Source organism: Scylla paramamosain, chromosome 45 (genome assembly GCF_035594125.1).
Source record: "Scylla paramamosain isolate STU-SP2022 chromosome 45, ASM3559412v1, whole genome shotgun sequence".
Taxonomy (NCBI): Eukaryota; Metazoa; Arthropoda; class Malacostraca; order Decapoda; family Portunidae; genus Scylla; species Scylla paramamosain.
The window spans coordinates 9,699,972-9,723,620 of record NC_087195.1 but is presented as its reverse complement, the minus strand read 5'-3'; the positions used below and the strand labels follow the sequence as shown (position 1 = coordinate 9,723,620).

The 23,649-nt window shown below is 41.3% G+C and overlaps 1 protein-coding gene across 1 annotated transcript in view; it reads left to right on the top strand.

Annotated features, from left to right (window-relative positions):
- The window catches only part of LOC135094416 (iron-sulfur cluster assembly 1 homolog, mitochondrial-like), a 28,957-nt gene extending 5,936 nt beyond the window's left edge, over positions 1 to 23,021 (top strand). Inside the window, exons 2-4 of the mRNA XM_063994491.1 lie at positions 3,569 to 3,622; positions 21,800 to 21,905; positions 22,395 to 23,021. Of these exons, the coding sequence (XP_063850561.1) occupies positions 3,569 to 3,622; positions 21,800 to 21,905; positions 22,395 to 22,543 (309 nt within the window). The 3' untranslated portion in view covers positions 22,544 to 23,021. The remainder of the gene's footprint in view (positions 1 to 3,568; positions 3,623 to 21,799; positions 21,906 to 22,394) is intronic.
- The last annotated feature ends 628 nt before the right edge of the window (positions 23,022 to 23,649 follow it).

Here is a 23,649-nt window from a genome sequence, read left to right as displayed (position 1 = left end):
TCAAGTAGTACTGGCAACAGTGATTGCTCAGCATGTTATCACCTTGACTGAGGAGGGTACAGCCAAACAGCATCCCAAAAAAACATTAGTCCCTCTAGAAACCAGTGGAAAAATGTTTCAAACTAAATTTGTTGGAGACTAAAAATAAATGTGAAAACACTGAGAGCCTAGTTGCAAGTATTTAGCTTGTAGTAAGTGTTCTGTAGAGTGTGTATCATCAAATCCTGTGTATACATGAACACTTAGGCTGCAGTCACATGAGATGACTTTATTCTCCACTAGTTGTAGCACCAACCTGTCTGCCCAGCTAGCAGTCTAGTACTTGCAGTTCCGTGCCTCTTATGCAGATCACGGACATGTAAAGGGTCAGATGCCAGATTTTAAACTGATTAAGCTGGTGAGCATGTACCAAAATGGAACAAGAACTGTTGGACAAACTTGGAACTCAAAAAAAAAAAAAAAAAAAGTGGGTGAGGGAATGGATAGCCAGAAGGGAAAAATTGGCAGCAGCTACCAGTCTGCTGAGAGAATTGGCTGCTGAAGAAGACCCATCAATGAAGTAGACCACCTGTACCATCAAAATCAAAAGCGGAAAGGTTCCTGCCACTGCCAGTAGCATAATAAACAGAGCAAGATGCAGCTCAGAGCTCATGTTTAAGCTTGTGGCTCAACTCCAGGAAGGTTTATGGTATTGGAAATACTTGTAAAACAAGGCACTGAGTTTACATCATATAAAAGGTTGAATTAAATAGTTATTTAAGCTGACATCATAGTGTAATAACTCAACATTCAAATCCACGTCTCTATCAGTCAAGCCAATTGGGTGACCATCCAAGCTCACTTGAGCCTGGGCGTTGCCTTACATTACAACATTCGTCTTAAAAGACGCACAAGTATTTTTCAGGGTATTTTTTAGGAAAAAAGTGTGTCTTGTAAGCCATAAAATATATTACTTGTACCAGTGAGGTGAACAGGGACACACCAGAAAGTCTTCTTCATTTATTGAAGTTGCAATGTTTCACCTTATGCAGAAAGCATCATCAGGCAATTCACGGCTTGGAGAAGGTGTGGAGTCCTCACTGTGTAAAGGGCCAGCCATGCATTACATCCTTTGAAGACCAGTTGCAGAGTTTGCAGAGTGATCCATCCCAGTAGCTTAAACTCCTCCACAGAACATTGTTCAAGCTATTGGGATGGATCTTTCTGTAAACAAGTGGACACATGGCTGTCCCTTTAAACAGCGAGGACTCCACCTTCTGTGTAAGGTGAAAAGTTGTAACTTCAATAAATGAAGAAGAATTTTTGTTGTGTCCCTGTTCACCTCATCTATATTTTGGAATATGTCTACTATACTTATCTAATATATATATATATATATATATATATATATATATATATATATATATATATATATATATATATATATATATATATATATATATATATATATATATATATATATATATATATATATATATATATATATATTGTCACATCCCACACTACTACTACACCTCATTCCACCCCCACCTTGTTCTGCCCCTCCTTGATCCTGTTCTCATGCCATGTAGCTTCTCTCATCTGCCCAACCACCACTACCAAAGCCTCGGCACTCCTCAACACACCACATCGCCTCACCCATGTCCCTCACTTCCCTGTCCTCTCCTGTTGTTTATGAGGCAGCCCCATTTCACATCCTAACGAGTTCATTCCTGGACTCAGTGGCTCATGTTCCATCCTAGATTTAGCTGCCGACTTTCACAAGGACATCACACCACTACCCTGCCCATCTTTGTCTGAGTACTATGTTCACCATGTATTCCTCCCATGTCTCATAGTGTTAGGATTAGCTTTTAGTCTTAAGTTTGGTTAGGGTGCATTTTCTCATTTTTTGTGTGTTATTATTTCTGTGTGTATTTATGTTTAGGTTGGTGGTGGGTTTATTTTTCTTGTGCATTTATGTGTTATTGTTTCCATGTGTCTTTTTTGTTTGTGTTATTAATTCAAGTAAGGGTTACCACAGTTTTGACTACCCCACACCAAGCTTGTTCAACCTGTTAACCTTATCCCCTTACAACTTCCCTCCCTTTATTGTTGCCTGTGTTGAGTTTCATCAGGGTAGTCTTCTGCTTAAACTCCATGGTCCAACCTTCACTCATAACAATATATCCCATTCAGTATGATGGTATAAGAAATTTATGAGCATAATAGTAAATAGAATATCTGTATGAAATAATTTTTTACTCTGATTACAATAAATTAAGATCAGATGAAATGCCTCACTTGATTTAACATAACCATGTATAGCATGTGGTCCTCAGGCACTGCCATCACTTCATTTAACCACTCTTGACATCTTATCACCACAGTACAAACCACAGCTGTTGCTATGGTAGGTGCAAATTGCAAGACACTGATGAGTGTTTACTGGTGGGTTTTTTTTTTTTTTTTTTTTTTTTTTTTTTTTTTTTTTTTTTTTTTTTTTTCTTCCCAGTGTTATCAACCTTAAGATCATAATTTCCTAGGTGGGGTCTGATAAGCATGAGTCAGCTCTGGTCTGTGAGAAGGACAGCTGATGGGCTGATAAGAAATGGTGCAGCTGGAAGCTGGGTTATGTCAAGGTTATGGTGCAGTATGTATCAAGACTTGTAAGTTCCTGAATTTCATCATCTGATGCCTGAGTGTTATCTGAAAAGTTGTTAGGTTTTAGAGTATTATTATTTTTATCTTTTTTTTTTTTTTTTTATCAATTCCAAGATGATTCTCTCTCTCTCTCTCTCTCTCTCTCTCTCTCTCTCTCTCTCTCTCTCTCTCTCTCTCTCTCTCTCTCTCTCTCTCTCTCTCTCTCTCTCTCTCTCTCTCTCTCTCTCTCTCTCTCTCTTGTATTAATACATTAGTGTTGATACTACATTTGGTGTACAAGTGAATGGCATTTGTTAACATTTTAAAGCTGTTAGATAAAAGAATTGTTACTAGGTTGTTTCAGTGCTTACCCTGTCATAGATAAGACTGAGACATGATGTAGCCATTATATAAGGAATTTTATCTGTCTGCTCACCTTGTGTTCTATACCTGTCAGAATAATAAGCCATATGAATTAGAAAAAAAAAAACAGGATGTAGGCTAGTATCAAAAGTATATAGATAATACATATGTATTATGGGCCTTATATACACATGAATTACACATGGCTCCCTTTCTGTGGAACTTAACTTAACTGGTAACTTAACAGGCAGGATAAATAGATATGTCATCATTTAATAAGGTGATCAAGTTGATTTATTGACAAACCTGATTTTCTCTCTCTCTCTCTCTCTCTCTCTCTCTCTCTCTCTCTCTCTCTCTCTCTCTCTCTCTCTCTCTCTCTCTCTCTCTCTCTCTCTCTCTCTCTCTCTCTCTCTCTCTCTCTCTCTCTCTCTCTCTCTCTCTCTCTCTCTCTCTGCAGATAAAACTTAGGAATTTCTATTTACAATTTTTCATAAAGTAATGTCACTATTGTGAATAAAAATTATGGCAAGTCAGTGAGAGATTAGCATTCATCATCTTATAGTGGCCTTGCTTCCTACAGACCCAGAATGCTGTTGTGAAAGTAAAGGAACTTCTTGCCAGGAATCCTGAAGCTGTGAGTATTTGTTTTGTCTTGAGTCATTATGCTTGTACTTATTTCTCTTGACTTTATGTAATAATTCAGTTTTGTTACATTATATGCAAAGCTTTAGAATTATCTTTTAAATTTTTTTTTTTTTACTTAATGAAGTGAAATAAAAACTAAGATAAGGAAGTAAAAAAGGTAAATACTGTCCAAGTTCTTATTTAAAATATATGGATCATATATTTTATCATAAATCTAACTTATCAGGGAGCTTCACAGTCTGTCCTGTGTAATTCCTCCCAAGGTAACAGATGGGGGAACATGGCAAAGCCAAGCTGATGAAGCAGCATTGGGGGGGGGTAATGGTACAAACAGAGTGGCTGACAGTGGACAACAACTTTATTTGGGCAAGGCAGCCCATACAAAGCTTTTGTCAGTTGACATGACGACAGCTGACGTGGCAAGGTAACAAATAAATCTCCAGTAACCTGGAGCAACATTCACAATGAAAATACAACAGAAGTTTCTAAAGATACAATATAACCAAAGTGGGTAGCAAAAACATCATAATGTATAAAATCACTATATCATAAATCCCATTTTCCCTGGTTCTCACCTGTGAGCAAAAATCCTGTTTTCACCCGCTCACAAGGGAGGCTCTTACATATGAATACTTCTTGGTGCCAACATTCTCCACACCATAGGAGTACATTAAGAACTCCTATACTTACATTACAAAATCTTAACCCAAATATCAAAAAGTATTGCAAGAGAGAAGGCATACAGAACAATCCAAAGCAATCCCGTTATACAAAATAAATCATTTATTTTAAATTTACAAGCCTAAACTGTACATACAAAACATCATAAATCTAACTTATCAGGGGGCTTCACAGTCTGTCCTGTGTGCAACTTTTTTTTATTATTTTTATTTATTGATTGATTGATTGATTGATTTACTTATTTACTTATTTATTATTTATTTACCTATTTCTTTATTTTTTTTTTTTTTTTTTTATATGTAGGAGTTGTTATACTTGTACTTATTAGGTTAGGTTAGGATAAGGTGAAGACTGAATAGTGGTGAGGTGACCACTAGTAGAACCCTCAACATATGCAGGGGAGACATCTTTCAGTTGCAGAGTATCACAAGGACCATCTTTAGGAAAATCCCCTACAGATGAAAGCTCCAAGTTATGAAACCTTTGCACTGGCCTACAAATTACTCCCTTCAAGGTATTAACATTAACACTTCGGATGACCCCATCCTTACCAGGGAATAATTCTAAAACAACCCCAAGAGACTAATGTAAGCAAGGAGACTTATCATCCATAAATAGCACAACAGATCCCTTCCCTAAGTTGCATCTAGGCACAAAACTTCTGATGGTAAGGGGGTTATTTTAATATGTAATCTGACAAACTCAACTTCCAAAATTTGTTGTTGCCTCAAGCCTTCATGCTCACAGAGATCTTTAGAAGATAACTTGGAAGCTCGTCATCTGTAAGTTGTATTTGGAATCCAGCTGTATGTCCAATCAAAAGATAAGGGGTTTAAGGCTTTAAACAATCAGGATCCTTCCCAGCAAAAGTTAAGGATCTAGAATTTACACAGGCTTCTGTCTCATGTAAAGTAGTCTCCAGTTCACATGTAGTCAAACACTTGATCCCAAGGGTTTTCCTGAGAGCTAATTTGACAGATCTAACCAATCTCTCCCACCAACCTCCCCACCATGGAGCATGGGGCACAATAAACTTCCACTTAAAAGCAAGGGAACTAAAGAACTGTTGCATCTGACTAGACATACTTATGAAAGTTTTTAGCATTGAGTAAATGACAGATGGAAGACCTCTTGCAGAAAACCTATGAATAGCAAGTAGACAATCATCATGTGACATAGAGTCAGTTAGCTCTAAGTGTAGGGCATGGACAACACCACAAGTGAAGAGCAAATTGTACAGTTTCTTAGATGGAAAATCTACACAAAACAAGGGTTCTGCATAATCTACTCCTATTATAGTGAAGGGAGGGGACAGAGTTGACTCTCAATCCTGGGAGAGGAGCTACAGGTTGACAACAAGCTTGGGAGTAATGTCTATGACAAGTAATACACTCTCTGCACACAGTTTAGCAAGCTTCCTTAATCCAACAAGCAAATAACTTCTTAATGTACAATTCAAAGTAGAAATACTAGCACGTTTTAGAAATTTACGTTGCAAAAGGACTAACAATTTGGTTATATGACCTGGGGTAATTATTACAGGATGCTTGCTTTCATAACTTATATCACTCTGGTCCACCCAACTCTTAAGAGGCCATTTTCATCCAAAAAGGGATAAAATTTACTGATAGTAGAACCCTAAGGGAAAGATTTGCCAAGTTTCAAAGCCGTGATCTGAGAATACTTGTCTCTGAACACAAGAAAATAGTCTGGTCTTACCTTGGTTCAACTCTTCCAAGACAAGGGACCAGAACATTTAATAGCATGAGCTTTACAATTGTTGACAAACCTTATTACCCAAGCAAAAACATTGAGAGCCTTTCTAAAGTGGCCCCAATGGGAACAGTCCATCTCCACTGGTGTAAACTCCACTGATAAACAAGCCACTGGTCTGCTGTCAGAAAGTAGTTCATCAGGGATGGGCAGTGTTGGTGCTACCTCATCCTGCAGATTGGAAGCAGAGTTTTCAGAGAGCCATGCAGGACCATTCAACCACAAAATACAGAAAACAAAGTCCTCAGCAAAAGTACCTCTGGATATATATATACATATATATACATACACACAATGGAACCTTAGTTACTGAATGCCAACCTTTTTGAACAAATCGGTTTTCAAACAAATTTTTAGTTATTATTGCTTCAGTTGTGGTACTATAATTCAGTTCTAGAACAAAGTTACTTGATTTCAAATATTAAAAGACATAGCAAAAGTTGCCATTTTTTTTTACTTATTTATAGTTTCTATAAATATTTACTGCATTTTTATATGTTTGGAGGAGAGAGAGAGAGTGTAAGACAGTAATTCAATCTTTCAAATAAGGTAAATGTTATCCTGTTGAAAAGCCTCAATGTAAAACAAACATTTTTTGGTGCTCATGAGTAATCCTGAGCCACCTGTGGATGACCCCAAATGCCATCACTACTGCAAAACTGCATTTTTCCAGTAGCTTTTCTCAGCAGCAAGATGTCTAAGTGTTATGATCACCTTCATTTTTGTTACTCTGTAAGGCTTTCCTCAGTAGATCAGTGAGTATCTTCTGATGAGTTCTATGTCACTAAATTAATTTAATATATCCTTTCTGGATAAATAATTTGTGAGCTGGAGATGTTGTGAAGCAGCCATCTTGGCTGTGGGAGAATCTGTCATAAACCTCTAAGACAGGGTAGCCTGGTGTCTGGGAACAGATTAATCCATTTTACATTGATTCCAGTGAGGAAAATAGTTTCGGTTTTCGAACATTTCAGATTTCGAACGGCATTCAGGAATTAATCTCTCTCTCTCTCTCTCTCTCTCTCTCTCTCTCTCTCTCTCTCTCTCTCTCTCTCTCTCTCTCTCTCTCTCTCTCTCTCTCTCTCTCTCTCTCTCTCTCTCTCTCTCTCTCTCTCTCTCTCTCTATGTGTGTGTGTGTGTATGTATGTATGTATATTATATATATATATATATATATATATATATATATATATATATATATATATATATATATATATATATATATATATATATATATATATATATATATAAGGGGGTCACTAGCCAAGGGGAACAAGACCAGCAAAAAAAAACTCATTTAGTTGCCAGTACCAAAAGGCATCAAGAGAATCATCGAAAATTGAAGTATAAGTGTCTTGAAACCTCCCTCTTGAAAGAGTTCAAGTCATAGGAAGGAAGAAATACAGAAGCAGGCAGGGAGTTCCAGAGTTTACCAGAGAAAGGAATGAATGATTGAGAATACTGGTTAACTCTTGCAGCAGTGAGGCTGCAGCTGGAGGAGAGGCATGCTGTTAGCAAGATCAGAAGAGCAGTTAGCATGAAAATAGCAGTAGAAGAGATACAGCATTGTGGCAATGAGAAAGAGGCTGAAGACAGTCAGTTAGAGGAGAGGAGTTGGTAAGATGAAAAGCTTTTGATTCCACCCTCTCTAAAAATAATAGTATGAGTGGAACACCTCCCCCCATACATATGAAGCGTACTCCATACATAGGCAGGTAAAGCCCCAGAGTTAGCAGCTGGGGAGAGGGGGGTGATGTGATGGAGATGTGAAGTTTCCAGTTTAGATTATAAGTAAAGGACAGACCAAGGATGTTCAGTGTAGAAGGGGGGGACAGTTGAGTGTCAATGAAGAAAAAGGGATAGTTGTCTGGAAGGTTGTGTTGAGTTGATAGATGGAGGAATTGAGTTTTTGAGGCACTGAACAATATAAAGTTTGCTTTGCCCCAATCAGAAATTTTAGAGAGATCAGAAATCAGGCGTTCTGTGGCTTCTCTGCATGAACTGTGCACTTCCTGCAGGGCTAGACATCTAGGAAAAGACATAGGAAAGTGCAGGGTGGTATCATCAGCATAAGAGTGGATAGGATAGGAAATTTGGTCTAGAAGATCATTGATGAATAATAGGAAAAGAGTGGGTGACAGGAGAGAACCCTGAGGAACACCACTGTTACTAGATTTAGGAGAACAGTGACCATGTACCACAGCAGCAATAGAACAGTCAGAAAGGAAACTTGAGATGAAGTTAGAGAGAGAAGGATAGAAGCCATAGGAGGATAGTTTGGAAATCAAAGCTTTGTGCCAGACTCTATCAAAAGCTTTTGATATATCCAAGGCAACAGCAAAAGTTTCACCAAAATCTCTAAAAGAGGAAGGCCAAGTCTCAGTAAGGAAACCCAGAAGATCACCAGTAGAGCAGCCTTGACAGAACCAATACTGGTGATCAGGTAAGAAGCTGTGAAGTGATAGATGTTTAAGAATCTTCCTGTTGAGGATAGATAAAAAAAAAATAGATAGGCAGGAAATTAAAGCAATAGGATGGTAGTTTAAAGGATTAGAACAGTCACCCTTTTAAGGAACATGCTGAATGTAGGCAAACTTCAGCAAGAATCAAAGGTAGATGTTGATAGACAGAGTGGAAAGAGTCTGACTAGGCAAGATCCAAGCATGGATCTTGGAGTTTTGGAGAACAATAAGAGAGACCCCATCAGGTCTATAAGCCTCCTGAGAATTTAGGCCAGTGAAGGCATAAAAAACATCACTGCAAAGGATCTTAATGGGTAACATGTAGTAGTCAGAGGGTGAAGGAGAGGGAGCAAGAAGCCCTGAATCATCCAAGATATAGTTTTAGTAAAGGTTTGAGCATAGAGTTCAGCTTTAAAAATAGATGAGATGGCAATGGTGCCATCAGGTTGAAGTAGAGGGAAAGATGAAGAAGCAAAGTTATTGGTGATGTTTTTGGCTAGGTGCTAGAAGTCACGAGTTGAGTTAGATTCTGAAAGATTTTGACACTTTCTATTGATAAAGGAGTTTTTGGCTAGTTGGAGAATAGACTTGGCATGATTCTGGGCAGAAATATAAAACACATGAGATTCAGATGATGGAAGGCTCAAGTACCCTTTGTGGGCCATCTCTCTTATCATGTATAGCATGAGAATAGGCTGTGTTAAACCAAGGTTTGGAAGGTTTAGGTTGAGAGAAAGAGTGAGAAATGTATGCCTCCATGCCAGGCACTATCACCCCTGATATTCCCTCAGCACACAGAGACAGGTCTCTGCCCACAGAAGCAGTAGTCATTCCGAGGAAAATTAGCATAATACCTCCGCAAGCCCTCCCAACTAGCAGAGGCAAAATGCCAGAGGCAGCTCCACTTTGTGGGATCCTGAGGAGGGATTGGAGTGATAGGACAAGATACAGATATGAGATTGTGATTGGAGGAGCCCAACAGAGAAGAGAGGGTAACAGCATAAGCAGAAGGATTAGAGGTGTATCTCCAAGACAGTCAGGAATACCAGTTGCTCTAGGTTGTGGAGGATAGCAAAGTTAATGGCTAGTTCACCAGAATGGTCAGTGAAGGGAGAGGAGATCCAAAGCTAGTGGTGAACATTGTAGTTTCGAAGAATGGAGATCTATGCAAAAGGGAAGAGAGTCAGGATGTGCTCCACTTTGGAAGTTAAACAGTCAAAGAATTTCTTATAGTCAGAGGAGTTGGGTAAGAGTTATACAGCACCGATAAATTTAGATGGTGGAAAATTCAGAAGATTCAAGAGTGTGGGCACGAGAGCAGGTTAAGTCATTGCTCACGTAGACAGAACATTCAGCTTTGGATAGAGATAGATAAGGATAGAGAATGTAGGAGGGAACAGAAAAGGGGCTACTGTCAGTTCCCTCAGACACCTGTGTTTCAGTAAGAAAAAGAAGATGAGGTTTAGTAGAGGAGAGATGGTATTCTACAGATTGAAAATTAGATCAAAGACCGTGAATATTGCTGAAGTTAATGAAGAAAAGGTTGAGGGGGGGTGTCAAGACACTTAGAGTTGACATCAGAAGAGCAGTCTGACCTGGGGACACTTGTGGTCTCCTCCCTGTAAATGAGGAAGGCTGGAATAGAAGTTGCCATGATAATTTTGAATTTTGAGTAAAGGGTGTGTATGTGTTTATGTGCATGTAGTTTTGTGTGAAGGAAGAGGGTTGTCTTTAGAGGACAGGCTATGACTGCCCCCTTGTGTTGTGAGACAAAAAGGGAAGTGTTCAGTGAGGTCACAGCTTGGTTTAATGATAAGTTCACAGCACCCCTGATCCAGTGCTTAAGATTTCTCTCTCTCTCTCTCTCTCTCTCTCTCTCTCTCTCTCTCTCTCTCTCTCTCTCTCTCTCTCTCTCTCTCTCTCTCTCTCTCTCTCTCTCTCTCTCTCTCTCTCTCTCTCTCTCTCTCTCTCTCTCTCTCTCTCTCTCATGTAGGAGGGACACCAGCCAAGGGGAACAAAAATCCAATAAAAATAAAAGACCCACTGAGGTACTGGCCCCCAAATAGGGTCCAAAGCAGTAGTAAAAAATTAAAGCATAAATGTCTTGAAACCTCCCTCTTGAAGGAATTCAAGTCATAGGAAGCTGGAAATACAGAAGCAGGCAGGGAGTTCCAGAGTTTACCAGAGAAAGGGATGATTGATTGAGAAAACTGGTTAACTCTTGCATTAGAGAGGTGGACAGAATAGGGGTGAGAGAAAGAAGTCTTGTGCAGCGAAGCCATTGGGAGAGAGGAGGCATGCAGTTAGCATGAAAGTAAGAAGATAGCAAGAGATGCAATACTGTGGAGATGAGAAAGAGGCTGAAGACATTCAGGAGGAGGCAGTAGACACCTGCCGAAACAATAATTACTCCCAGTGAGGTCTAAAGCACTGGATCAGAGGATGCTGTGAACTTATTATTAAACCCAGCTGTGACCTCACTGAACATTTCCCTTAGTGTCTCACAACACAAGGGGGCAGTCACAGCCTGGCCTCTAAAGACAACTCTCTTCCTCCACACAAAACTACAAGCACCTAATAACACACACACACCCTTCACTCAAAAGTTTAAAAATTACTATGGCGACTCCTACCCCAGCCTTGGAGTCCCTATCTGGGGAAGGAACCATAAATCTCCCCATGTCGGACTGCCTTTCTGTCGACAACCCTAAGTGTCTTGACACCCCCCTCAACTTTTTCTTCATTAACTTCTGCAACATTCGTGGTCTATGATCCAATTTTCAGTCTGTAGAACACCACCTCTCCTCTTCTAAACCTCATCTTCTTTTCCTCACTGAAACTCAGGTGTCTGAGGTAACTGACAGTAGCCCCTTTTCTGTTCCCTCCTAGTTTCTCTATCCTCATTTTCGATCCAAAACTGGATGTTGTGTTTATGTGCGCAATGACTTAACCTGCTCTCGTGCCCACGCTCTTGAATCTTCCAAGTTTTCCACCATCTGGCTACGACTATAGAGTCACTCTCAAACTAAATTTATCTGTGCTGTATGCCCCTCACCTAACTTCCCTGACTATAAGAAATTCTTTGACTACTTAACTTCCAAAGTGGAGCACATTCTGACCCTCTTCCCTTTTGCAGAGATCTCCATTCTTGAAGACTTCAATGTTCACCACCAGCTTTGGCTTTCCTCTCCCTTCACTGACCATCCTGGTGAACTAGCCTTCAACTTTGCTATCCTCCATGACCTAGAGCAATTGGTGCAACACCCTACTCGTATTACTGACTGTCTTGGAGATACGCCCAACATTCTTGACCTTTTCCTGACCTCTAATCCTTCTGCTTATGCTGTCACCCTTTCTTCTCTGTTGGGCTCCTCCAATCACAATCTCATATCTTTATCTTGTCCTATCGCTCCAATCCCTCCTCAGGATCCCCCTAAGCGAAGGTGCCTCTGGCATTTTGCCTCTGCTAGTTGGGGGGACCTGAGGAGGTATTTTGCTGATTTTCCTTGGAATGACTACTGCTTCCGTGTCAGAGACCCGTCTTTGTGTGCTGAGCGCATAACAGAGGTGATAGTGTCTGGCATGGAGGCATACATTCCTCACTCTTTTTCTTGACCTAAACCTTTCAAAGCTTGGTTTAACACACCTTGTTCTCGTGCTATACATGATAGAGAGGTGGCCCACAAAAGGTACTTAAGCCTTCCACCACCAGAAGCTCATGCACTTTATATTTCTCCCCAGAATTCCTTCATTAACAGAAAGTGTCAAAACCTTTCAAGATCTAACTCCCCTCGTGACTTCTGGCATCTAGCCAAAAATGTCTCCAATAACTTTGCTTCTTCTTCTTTTCCTCCTTTATTTCAATCAGATGGCACCACTGCTATCACATCTATTCCTAAAGCTGAACTCTTCACTCAAACCTTTGTTAAAAACTCTACCTTGGACGATTCTGGGCTTGTTCCTCCCTCTCCTCCACCCTCTGACTATTTCATGTTACCTATTAAAATTCTTTGCAGTGATGTTTTCCATGCCTTTGCTGGCCTAAACCCTTGGAAGGCTTATGGACCTGATGAGGTCCCTCCTATTGTTCTCCGAAACTGTGCCTCTGTGCTTGCACCTTGTCTAGTCAAACTCTTTCAGCTCTGTCTGTCAACATCTACCTTTCCTTCTTGCTGGAAGTGTGCCTTCATTCAGCCTGTTCCTAAAATGGGTGATTGTTCTAATCCCTCAAACTACCGTCCTATTGCTTTAATTTCTTGCCTATCAAAAGTTTTTGAATCTGTGCTCAACAGGAAGATTCTTAAACATCTATCACTTCACAACCTTCTACCTGATCGCTGGCATGGGTTCCATCAAGGCCACTCAACTGGTGATTTCTGGCTTTCTTTACTGAGTCTTGGTCATCCTCTTTTAGAGATTTTGGTGAAACTTTTTCTGTTGCCTTGGACATATCAAAAGCTTTTGATAGAGTCTGGCACAAAGCTTTGATTTCCAAACTACCCTCCTATGGTTTCTATCCTTCTCTCTGTAACTTCATCTCAAGTTTCCTTTCTGACCGTTCTATTGCTGCTGTGGTAGACGGTCACTGTTCTTCTCCTAAATCTATTAACAGTGGTGTTCCTCAGGGTTCTGTCCTGTCACCCACTCTCTTCTTATTATTCATTAATGATCTTCTGAACCAAACTTCTTGTCCTATCCACTTCTACGCTGATGATACCACCCTGCACTTTTCCACATCTTTTCATAGACATCTAACCCTTCAGAAGGTAAACATTTCACGCAGGGAAGTCACAGAGTTGCTACCCTACCTCTGGAGAGAACTAGAGATACTTTGAAGGACCCATATGTATCAGGAACTCTCAGGTGTACACAGCCACCATACCCTTTCTCAGGGTCATCTCCAAAGGCAAGCAGCATCTTCCATGAAAATTCTGGAAAGTAACAACAATAAACTTGCCATGAATTAAGAATCTTGATATCATGAACACACTTTTCAAAAGGCTGAAGTAGCAAATCTTCAGGCAATGTCTTAATAATTCCAAGAAAGTCCCATCTCCAAATATCTTGAAGGAGAATTTATGCCATTATAGTGACCAGACATATGAGACCAAGAGGGTCAAATACCTTACTAATAATACTGATAACTGCTCTCTGTAAATGCTACTTCATGATTCCTTACATCTAAACAACCAAATGAAAAACTTCTGTCAGACAACACTGTAACCCAAGAATCTTTGTTGCTGTGTGCATGCTTGGCTCTTAAGTTTTCACTAAATTTGTCTGTTAAGGTTTTGCAGTTGAAGCTCCACTTAGAAAGGGACATATTTACCTTAGCCAAAATTGACCATGCTTCATTAAACTTGGCAAAGGCCTCCTCTGCACTATCAGCTTATGACAACTAGTCATCAACTTATAAATTATCATGAAGTTCTGCAACCACTTCAGAATCAGGAAAACCTTTGAGATGATGCTTGATAGTTACATTCAAGAAGAAAGGACTGCTTTTGTTTCCAGAAGAAAGGACTGCTTTTGTTTCCAAAGGGAACTCTAACAAATCTCATGATGCAAATATGATCATTAATGTTCCAAAGAATTCTGTGAACATCTTTTCTCTTTCCTAACATTAATCTGGAGGAAAGCTTTTGTTATGTCACCAGTTAATGCAGCTTTCCATTTCCTGAATCTCATAAGTACCTCCACTAGCAGTGGGCAAAGAGAGGGACCAGAATCAAGACAGTGATTTAGTGAAATCCCATTATAGCTCACAGCAGAAGCATCAAAAACAGGTCTTACTTTACTCATGGTGCTGACCTCCCGAATTACAAGGCAATGAGGAAAGTAGAATGTAGGATGTAGGCTGTTCATCTCACTCTCAGGAACCTCTGCAGTGATCCCTTCCTGCTCATATCCCTCAAATACAGCATCATTTTCCTCCTGAAGTTTAAGATCAGTCTTGAATTTATGCACCAAACATAATAACCTCTTTCTGGCAAACTTTTCATTATTTTACAGCCTACTTTTCTCAATAGCTGATTCCTAAGGAAGAGCAACTTCATATGTACCATTTTTTCACTTTACTGTCTCAGAAAAGAATTTCAGAACAGGATTATTAGATATATCAGGAGGAACTTCTGTGGGACAAATGCCAACAGGTCCCAAAATTTTTGCAAACTGGTCTCATACATAGCATCTGAGAGAAAGCCCCATTCCCTTTGGCTACAGATGAACATGAACCAGATAGGACCCAACCAGACACTTTCTTGAGCAACTAATTCCTCAGCCTTCAAACATTTGTTAGGGATTATGATCTCCAATATACATCAGGTCCTATTGAAATGTCAACAGTTAACTCTGTCTTGCATATACTCATCTGCAAACAGTACAGACTTAAAGGTATGCAGGTTATCAGCTGGAACATGATGACATAATAATAGGGCATGTAATGTGAGCACTTCAACTGCAAGTAAAGACTGAACAGCACCATTAACATCCAACAAATTCAGGTCATAAATATTACTGTATGTAAATTTAGAGTGCTTAACTTCCTTCAAAAGCAGAATAAGAAATCTGTTCTGAAGATACCCATGTAGGCTTAACCCTCTTTGCAAATCTGCTTGATACATAAGATTTATCTGAACCAGAATCAAATAACAAAGTAGCTTCACAGCACATGCCATTCTTATCATACACTTTGACCTTTGCTGTTGGCAAAACAATAGGTGCTGATGCTGGCAAGGTGGCAAATAGATATTGTGCATGCCCCTTCTGGCCTTCAGTTTTCAGGTACACACCAACGCAGCAGCCCAAGGCAGTCAGCACACAACAGGAATCCACCACTGCTGTCATGGTCGGGTTCATTTGGCTAGGGGGAAGAGACACTCACACACAGTACTTGTTTGGACTCAGTAGACTACTGAGAGGGGGAAGGGCAACAAAACAGTCTCACTAGCATTCCTGTCTTTATTGCCTGCACAGGATACAAGGCACACTACCATGCTACAGTACAAGTACTCAGCTAGGTAGCATGTCCCACCTCACAGAACAGTGGTACCGCACACCACACTACAGGGTCACAGCTCATACACAGCATTGCATAACTGTCTCCTCTGATAGCCCATGCTGTAACAAACCACACAGGTGTTACACACACACACACCTCAGTGTTAAGTACTCACTATCTCAGTCTGCTGGGGCACACAAACCTCACACCATGCCCTGGGGTGCAGTCACGTTGTGGCAGGTGACTAGCATCTTAGTGTCACACAAGGGGAGCACACTGCAGACTGTCAGCATAGGTGTTGCGTAGGCAGAAAACGAGTGCTCTCTCTTCTCTTGGGGCCACCACAGTTCCTTATATAATGTCGGTCCCTCCATGATTGGCCAGCACACTGCTGCTTTCTCAACCAATCACCATCCATGCCATGGTCTCGCCAAGCTGCCTCCGCTAGCAGCTCGTGAAGCACTGTCAATGCTTATATTCGCTACCCGTTAGTTATATGTAAGGGACACATTACAGTGTTGTATTAACTGTAGAATTAAAACAGATAACAAAGTAGAGTCGATACGGGTAGATATTAAGGAAGGATCGCAGTCAGTAGTACTAGGGGTAGTTTACAGACCACCGACCAGTACTGAGGAAATTAACACCTCACTGTGGCAGGAATTAAATAGAGCAGGCAGGTACAGTCAGGTATGTGTGGTAGATTTTAATTTTAGGAATATCGACTGGAGTCTGATTGTGGGTAACAAGGAAGCAGAGGAATTTCTTAAAGTAATTTAGGATAATTTTTTAAAACAGGTAGTCGTAGAACCCACAAGGGGGAATAATATTCTAGATTTAATTCTTACTAACAGGGAGGAAGCAGTCACACAGGTAGAGGTTGTAGGACAGCTAGGTAACAGTGACCATAGGGAAATTAGGTACAATTTAGAATGGGAAGAAACTGTTAGAAACAAAAACACTAGTAAAATACCTGACTTTAGGAGAGCAGATTTTGAAGAATTAAAAAGGTACCTCCAAGGAGTGGACTGACAAAGGCTGCAGGGTGAGGTCAGGTCAGGGACAGAGTTCAGAGAGATAAGGCAGGATGAGAGAGGTGAGGTGAGGCGTGAGGGTGTAGGACAAGAGGAGGGAAGATGTGTCTGGAAGGGGAGGAGGAAAGAGGAAGGGGGAGATAGGTGTGAGTATGTTGGAATGTCAGGTCATGCTGAAATGAGAGAGGTGAGGTCGAGGTGAATAGATGAGGGAGTGGAGAGGATGGTAGGGGCCAAGATGAGGGGATTAGGTGAGGTAAATGTAGATGAATTGTATAAATATTTCATAGATAAAGTTCATACAGGTCAGTTAGCAAATATCCTGTATAGGACAATAAGATCACAAAAAAAAATTACCCTAAATGGATGACTGCTAGATTAAAGCATTATATAGGGCGTAAGAGAAGTATATATAAGAGATTAAGGGCAGGTAAAGAAGTTTTAAGGACACAATATAACAAATTAGTCAGAACAGTCAGGAAGTTAACGAGGAAAGCTAAGGACAATTATGAATTAAAAATAGCCAGCCAGGCGAAGACGGACCCCAAGGGATTTTATCAGGTATACAGGACAAAGAATAAGGATACTATAGGTCCATTAAAGGCAGCAGATGGGGAGCTGGTTAGTTCTGGGGAGGAGATTAGTAAACTTCTGAATGAGTATTTTTTAACTGTCTTCACCCAGGAAAACATGCAGGATATGCCAGATAGTGAACAGGTGTTTAGAGCAGATGAGAATGAGAAGCTGACAGATCTTTCCATAACTAGGGAGATAGTGGAACAGGAGATAGGCTAAAAAAGTTCAAGGCACCAGGACCAGATGAAATATATCCCAGAGTACTTAAGGAATGCAAAGAGATTATTAGTGAGCCGTTAGTTTCTGTCTTTAGGAAATCACTGGAGTCGGGTGAGGTACCAGTAATGTGGAGGCAGGCTAATGTAGTACCCATCTTTAAGGAAGGAAATAAAACTTTAGCATCTAATTATAGACCTGTCAGTTTAACTTCAGTTGTAGGTAAAATGTTAGAGTCAATAATAGCGAGGAACATTAGGGAACATTTATACAAACATAACTTGATAAATCAGTCACAGCATGGCTTCACAAAGGGGAAGTCTTGCCTGACAAACTTGTTAAGTTTTTACAGTAAGGTGTACAAGGCAGTAGATAATTATGATAGTTATGATATCTTATATCTGGACTTTAGTAAAGCATTTGACAAGGTACCCCATCAAAGGCTCCTGAGAAAGGTTAGGGCACATGGGATAGATGGGAAGGTGTTAGGCTGGATAGGGTCATGGCTTAGTGACAGGCGACAGAGAGTGGTAATAAACGGCTCGAAATCTGAGCGGGGTCATGTAATTAGTGGGGTGCCACAGGGATCAGTATTAGGGCCATTGTTATTTCTAATATATATCAATGACTTGGATAGTGGAATTAGTAGTGATGTTAGTAAATTTGCTGACACAAAGATAGGTAGATTAATTAGGTCAGAATCAGATGCCATTGCCTTGCAGGCATTTAGATAGAATGAATGAATGGACAGATAGATGGCAAATGCAATTTAATATCAATAAATGCAAAGTGCTTAGCATAGGTAGAGGAAACCCACACAGTAGCTACACATTAAACAACCAAACTCTGGTAGGTACAGGGTACGAGAAAGATTTAGGAGTTATAGTTAGCTCTGAACTCCGTCTAGGGAAACAATGCATAGAAACCAGAAACAGGGCAAATAGGGTACTAGGATTAATTTTTAGGAGTGTTAAAAGTAGAAGGCCGGAAGTAACATTAAAGATATACTTGGCGCTGGTCAGACCTCATCTAGACTACGCTGTGCAGTTCTGGTCCCCACATTACAGGAAAGATATAGGTATATTAGAATCAGTACAGAGGAGAATGACTAAAAGGATACAGGGGATGAGGAGTATTCCTTACGAGGCGAGGTTGAAGCTGTTAAATTTACATTCTTTAAAGAGACGTAAGTTAAGAGGGGACCTGATAGAAGTCTTTAAGTGGTATAAGGGTTATAACAAGGGTGATGTAGGCAAAATTCTTAGGATCAGCAATCAGGGTAGAACAAGAAATAACGGGTTCAAGCTTGAAAAATTTAGGTTTAGGAAGGAGATAGGAAAAAAAATGGTCCTCAAATAGAGTGGTAGATGAGTGGAACGGACTCAGTAATCATGTTGTTAGTGCTAGGACACTAGAGAGCTTTAAGAGAAGATTAGACAAGTTTATGGATGGGGATAATAGATGGAAATAGGTAGATATATTTCATACAGGGACTGCCATGTGTAAGCCTGGTTGCTTCTTGCAGCTTCTCTTATTTCTTATGTTCTTTCTTATGTACCCAGCAACACATTGCTACCAACGTCACCCCTTCTTGCAGTGCTATCCTCCCCCTTCAAAATAGTTGTCCCGACTATTCACTGTCACTATCACCACATTGATAATCTCACCACCATTAGTCTTTTCCTCATCCTCTGAGGGCAGCACGGCGACGGCATACACACACTCCCTCAACAGCATCACAGCCCACAGAGTCAGTTGCTGTTTCCTCATCAGCGCTGCTGTCCTCCTCACTCTCCAACAGCAAAGCAGGTCCTCCTGGGCCCCATATAAAGCTGCCTTCCTCCACGGCAGCCCACAAATGGTCCAAACGTACCACACAGGGCCGCTTATGTGTGCCTCCACTAATCCTGAAGGTTACTTCTGAAAGCAGCTGCAGCACAGTGTAAGGACCCTCACAGTGACTCTGGAACTTTGGGGCGAGGCCTCGCTTCCTCTGGGAGTTAAACAGCCAGGTGTGATTTCCCATGGCATACTGAGTGTCTCTGGCACGCTGGTGGTACCAGCAGGACATGGATTGCCCTGCCAGCCAGAGATTACTCACCAGCTGTCACCATGCCACCACTGCTGTTACCCTTCTACAAACTCAGGTGCTATCCCTGGCAAGCCCCAGTGGTCATCCTGTGGCCAAGTCCAGAGGCAAACACATCTCTCAGCCAAACATCATTTGGGCTGGAGTGTAGTTTGCGGCCTCTTGTTGTGGCAGTCGGTATGTTGTCAGGGTGAATGGCAACCACAGGTCCCAGTCCTGCTGGTCCGAGCTGCAGTACTTAGCCAGCTCCTCCACCGACGTCCTATTGAAACGTTCAACCATGCCGACGCTTTGGGGGTGGAGAGGCATGGTGTGAGTCTTCCACATTCCCAACAGCTCACAGCACTGCTTAAACACCTGGGACTTAAACTCCCAGCCTTGATCAGAATGTAGATTTTCCAGGATCCCAAATCTGGTGAAAAACTCCCACCAGTACACCAGCCATGGTTTCTGCCTCGTGATCTGGGATCCCATATGCTTCTTGCCACTTGGAGAAGTAGTCCATGGCCACCAGAATGTAGTGGTTACCTTGAGGTGTGCAAGGCAGTTTTCTGGCAATATCCACCGCCACCTGCTTCATAGACGCATCGGACTGATTTAGCTGGAGTGGACCACGTGTACAGCGCGTGGGACCTTTCTTGGCGGCGCAGGTGCAGCATAACTTGCACTACTCCTCCACATTCCGTCTCATGCCAACCCAGTACACATGCTGATAAAGGTGGCAGAGAGTCTTCTTTTGCCCCCACATGCTCACCAGAGACCCCATCTTGAGCCTTGGAGGGAGAGGGGAACCACCAGTTTCAACAGCAGGCCCTGGTAGGGAAGCAAGTACACAAGTCATCTAGCAAGCACGTCTTCTGCCCAATCTGGCATTCACTCCTACAGTGGCTGTGCCAACCACACTTCCATCAGGCACCATGGAACTTACCAGGGCTGGCAACCCTATTCTTTCATGTCATCACCAGCTGCGCTCGCATGCAGTGGGCACAGAAGTGGCAGCAGGTTGTGACTGGGGCAGGGATAGACATGGCCGCTCTCCTTGTAGTGTACAGGAAAGCCTCAAATTCCATGACCTTCGCCAACACCTCCTGCACATCCCCTGGGTGCACCTGTCTCATGTAGATCTGCACCTGCTGGTTTTCCAGGGCATCTATGGAGGAGTCACAGGCCAACACTGTCACCATGTCCTCTGGGGCAGCTGGGTATGCTTCCCACAGCGCTGGTCCATGCAGACTGGCCACCAACTACTGTGGTGCCCTCAGTGCTCCAGCCCTGTCCTTGGGTGAGCAGTTCAAACTGGATCTTGTATGCTTCCCAAGCCACTTGGCCATCAAACTCTGCTAGTTTGCACCGGCCAGAAGCTCCACCAGCAGTCCGAGGAGAAGCTGCAACTGAGGGAGGTGGAGGTGGGGAGCATGGTGGGGTGACAGTGACGGGTTGAGGTGGGGCAAACCACATGTTGCCCTTAGTGGGTGGTGACAGCCACACGCGCTCACCAGGTTGTCCCCTCTCACCTGCACAGAGTCCTGTGTCCCCAGACTCCAACCAGGTGTAATAGTGGCCCTGTCCTGTGTAATCAGGACACTCAGGCCACCTCACCACGCCGACAACCTGCGGTGGTGCTGACAGGGTGGCCAACTGCTTCTCCGCAGAACACCGCAGTCCTACTACTTCTTCCCTCACTTCATCCATCAGGTCCTCCACCCTTGCTACAGCAGCTTCTGCATGCTCGTCACTCTCAACCTTCACTGTGACCAGCTGCAGCACCAGGTCATCTCTGAGCCATTCACATGAACTGCCTTGCCTCCTGCATCACAGCTCGCAGTCCTTCGTACACCACATCCAGTTTTTCATTCATTTGCTGTGCCTGTGCATCCAGTTTCTCATTCATTTGCTGTCTGTAGTGCCTGCACATCCAGTTTCCGCTCCTGTGTGCTAACATTCCATACTATCACAGCAAACATGTTCTTCAGTTGAAAATATGCCTTTTGAGTTTTTGAAGAATCTAGGATTAATAATAACAAAAGTAGAGTCATAAAATACCTCACCAAGTTTCCACAAGAATATTTGAATTTTTAAATAGCAAGTTCAAGACTCTACAGCTTTCACCTATCATTGTTGAAGTTCATGGGACATAAGTAAATAAGGGAAGGTGCAAGAAACCATTAGGCTTACATTCGCTCATCATCCTCATCCATGTGTTCTTTTCCAAGATTGCATGCATTGATGGCTTCACATGAGAACAATCACTTGCTTTCTCACTTTGTGGTAATAAATGTGTTGGTGGTGGTGGTGATGGTGGTGGTAATGGTAATAATGCTGTGTTCCTTTGCAGATTGGCCTGAAGGTTGGTGTGCGTCAGCGGGGATGCAATGGGCTGAGTTACACTCTTAATTATGCAACAGAGAAGGGAAAGTTTGATGAGGAGGTGGTACAGGATGGTAAGATTATGTGTTTATCAGGTTTATGTGTATACCATTTGAGTCAAGGTTGTGTTCTCCCTTTTTTTTCTAGGATTATGGGTGTTGCTTATACACATTACTTTTGCATAAAACTCAATCTATCTGAATGTGTATGTATGCATTGGTGGTATTACTTTAGTATGTACTAGTAATCTGGGAGGTTAAAGTTCTGTGCAGTGTAAGTCTTTGCTGGTGTGTAGTATGTATATTCATTAGACCTTGACCACCAGAGTTTTAGTTTCCTGGCATTGTAGAGTTTGTTTCATGTTGTGTGTGTATGTTTATGAAAAAAAAAAACTAACTAATGAATGACTGAGTTTGTGAACATATTATGGATCTGTGATGAGGGGAGACAGAGAATATTTTAAATTACGGACATTTTAATTTTTATCCCTTTTTAGCTTTTTCACAAAAGAGTAAGAGGAATATAGGTTACCTTGTATATATTTTTGTTTTCTCTTATTGCAGGGGTGAAAGTCATTATTGATAAGAAGGCACAGCTAACCCTCCTGGGCACCGAGATGGACTATGTCACTGACAAACTTTCCTCTGAGTTTGTGTTCAACAACCCAAACATCAAGGGGACGTGTGGCTGTGGTGAGAGCTTCTCTATATAGCAACTAAGTTAGTTGACATTAAATTTTGTGGAAGAATTGTAGGATTAGTATGTGATATGAAGTTTCAAAGCATTATTTATTTTCACTATATAACTTCATCACTGAAATGGAGGTAGTGTTTGTCCAGTATCAAGGGTTGTGTCTACCTAACATGGCATTTGTACTGTTCTAAGGTACATGAATGGTTTTGCTGACCCCTTTCCCTGTTGTGTGCTATTCAGGTTACATACTCAGTTATTATCTAACAGTTACCATGTTGGTGTACTCATAGTTTCCACCAACTCATAGTTCACAGTACTGTATAGGATTTACACTGCAAAACAAGATTAAGGAATGGTGACCATGTTGACAGATTTGGAGTTGGGATGATGTAGAACCTGCCATCTGTCTGAACTGCTACTTAGCTGGTCTTTTGTGTACATCTCTGTGATCAGTGGGACCTCCATGTTAAAATAAAAGTCCAGCATTTCCTCAAAAAGCTGTATATTTTTTTTCATTATGAAAGTGTATTATTTGTTTTTTTATTAATATATATATATATATATATATATATATATATATATATATATATATATATATATATATAAAGCATGAGTCCATCTTCTGTGTGCTGCCTTATAAAGTGTAGGGAGTCAAAACCAGTATGACTACTTAATAGTCAAGTATCAGCTAGTGTGTCTTACCAGGTTGAGCTGTGTGAACTGAGCACCAGCAAAGTATGTGGCACTTGACTACTGGTGGCATGCATGAAAATAAAATTGTTACAGGTGAGATGATAAATACAGGAGCTATGGGTAGTACAGTGCACTGCTTCTGGCCTCTTGTAGTGGCCAATTCCACTCAGGTCATGGTCATCTTGGTCTAATTGGTAGCATCCTACCTTGAGTGACCTGCCAGGAGTTCATTTTGCAGCAGCAGCCTCTCATGGCCTAAAGGAGATGTATTACAGCTGTCTCACATGCTGCAGAGAGCACACAAACCTTGTTTTTTTGATGAGGTTGAGATTTTTGTTAGTACAGGTGATGTTTGTGGCTTTGATGCCTTAGCATGAAAAATTAGTGAAATGATGAATTAATCATTCAAATTATCATATCAAAAAAACAAGC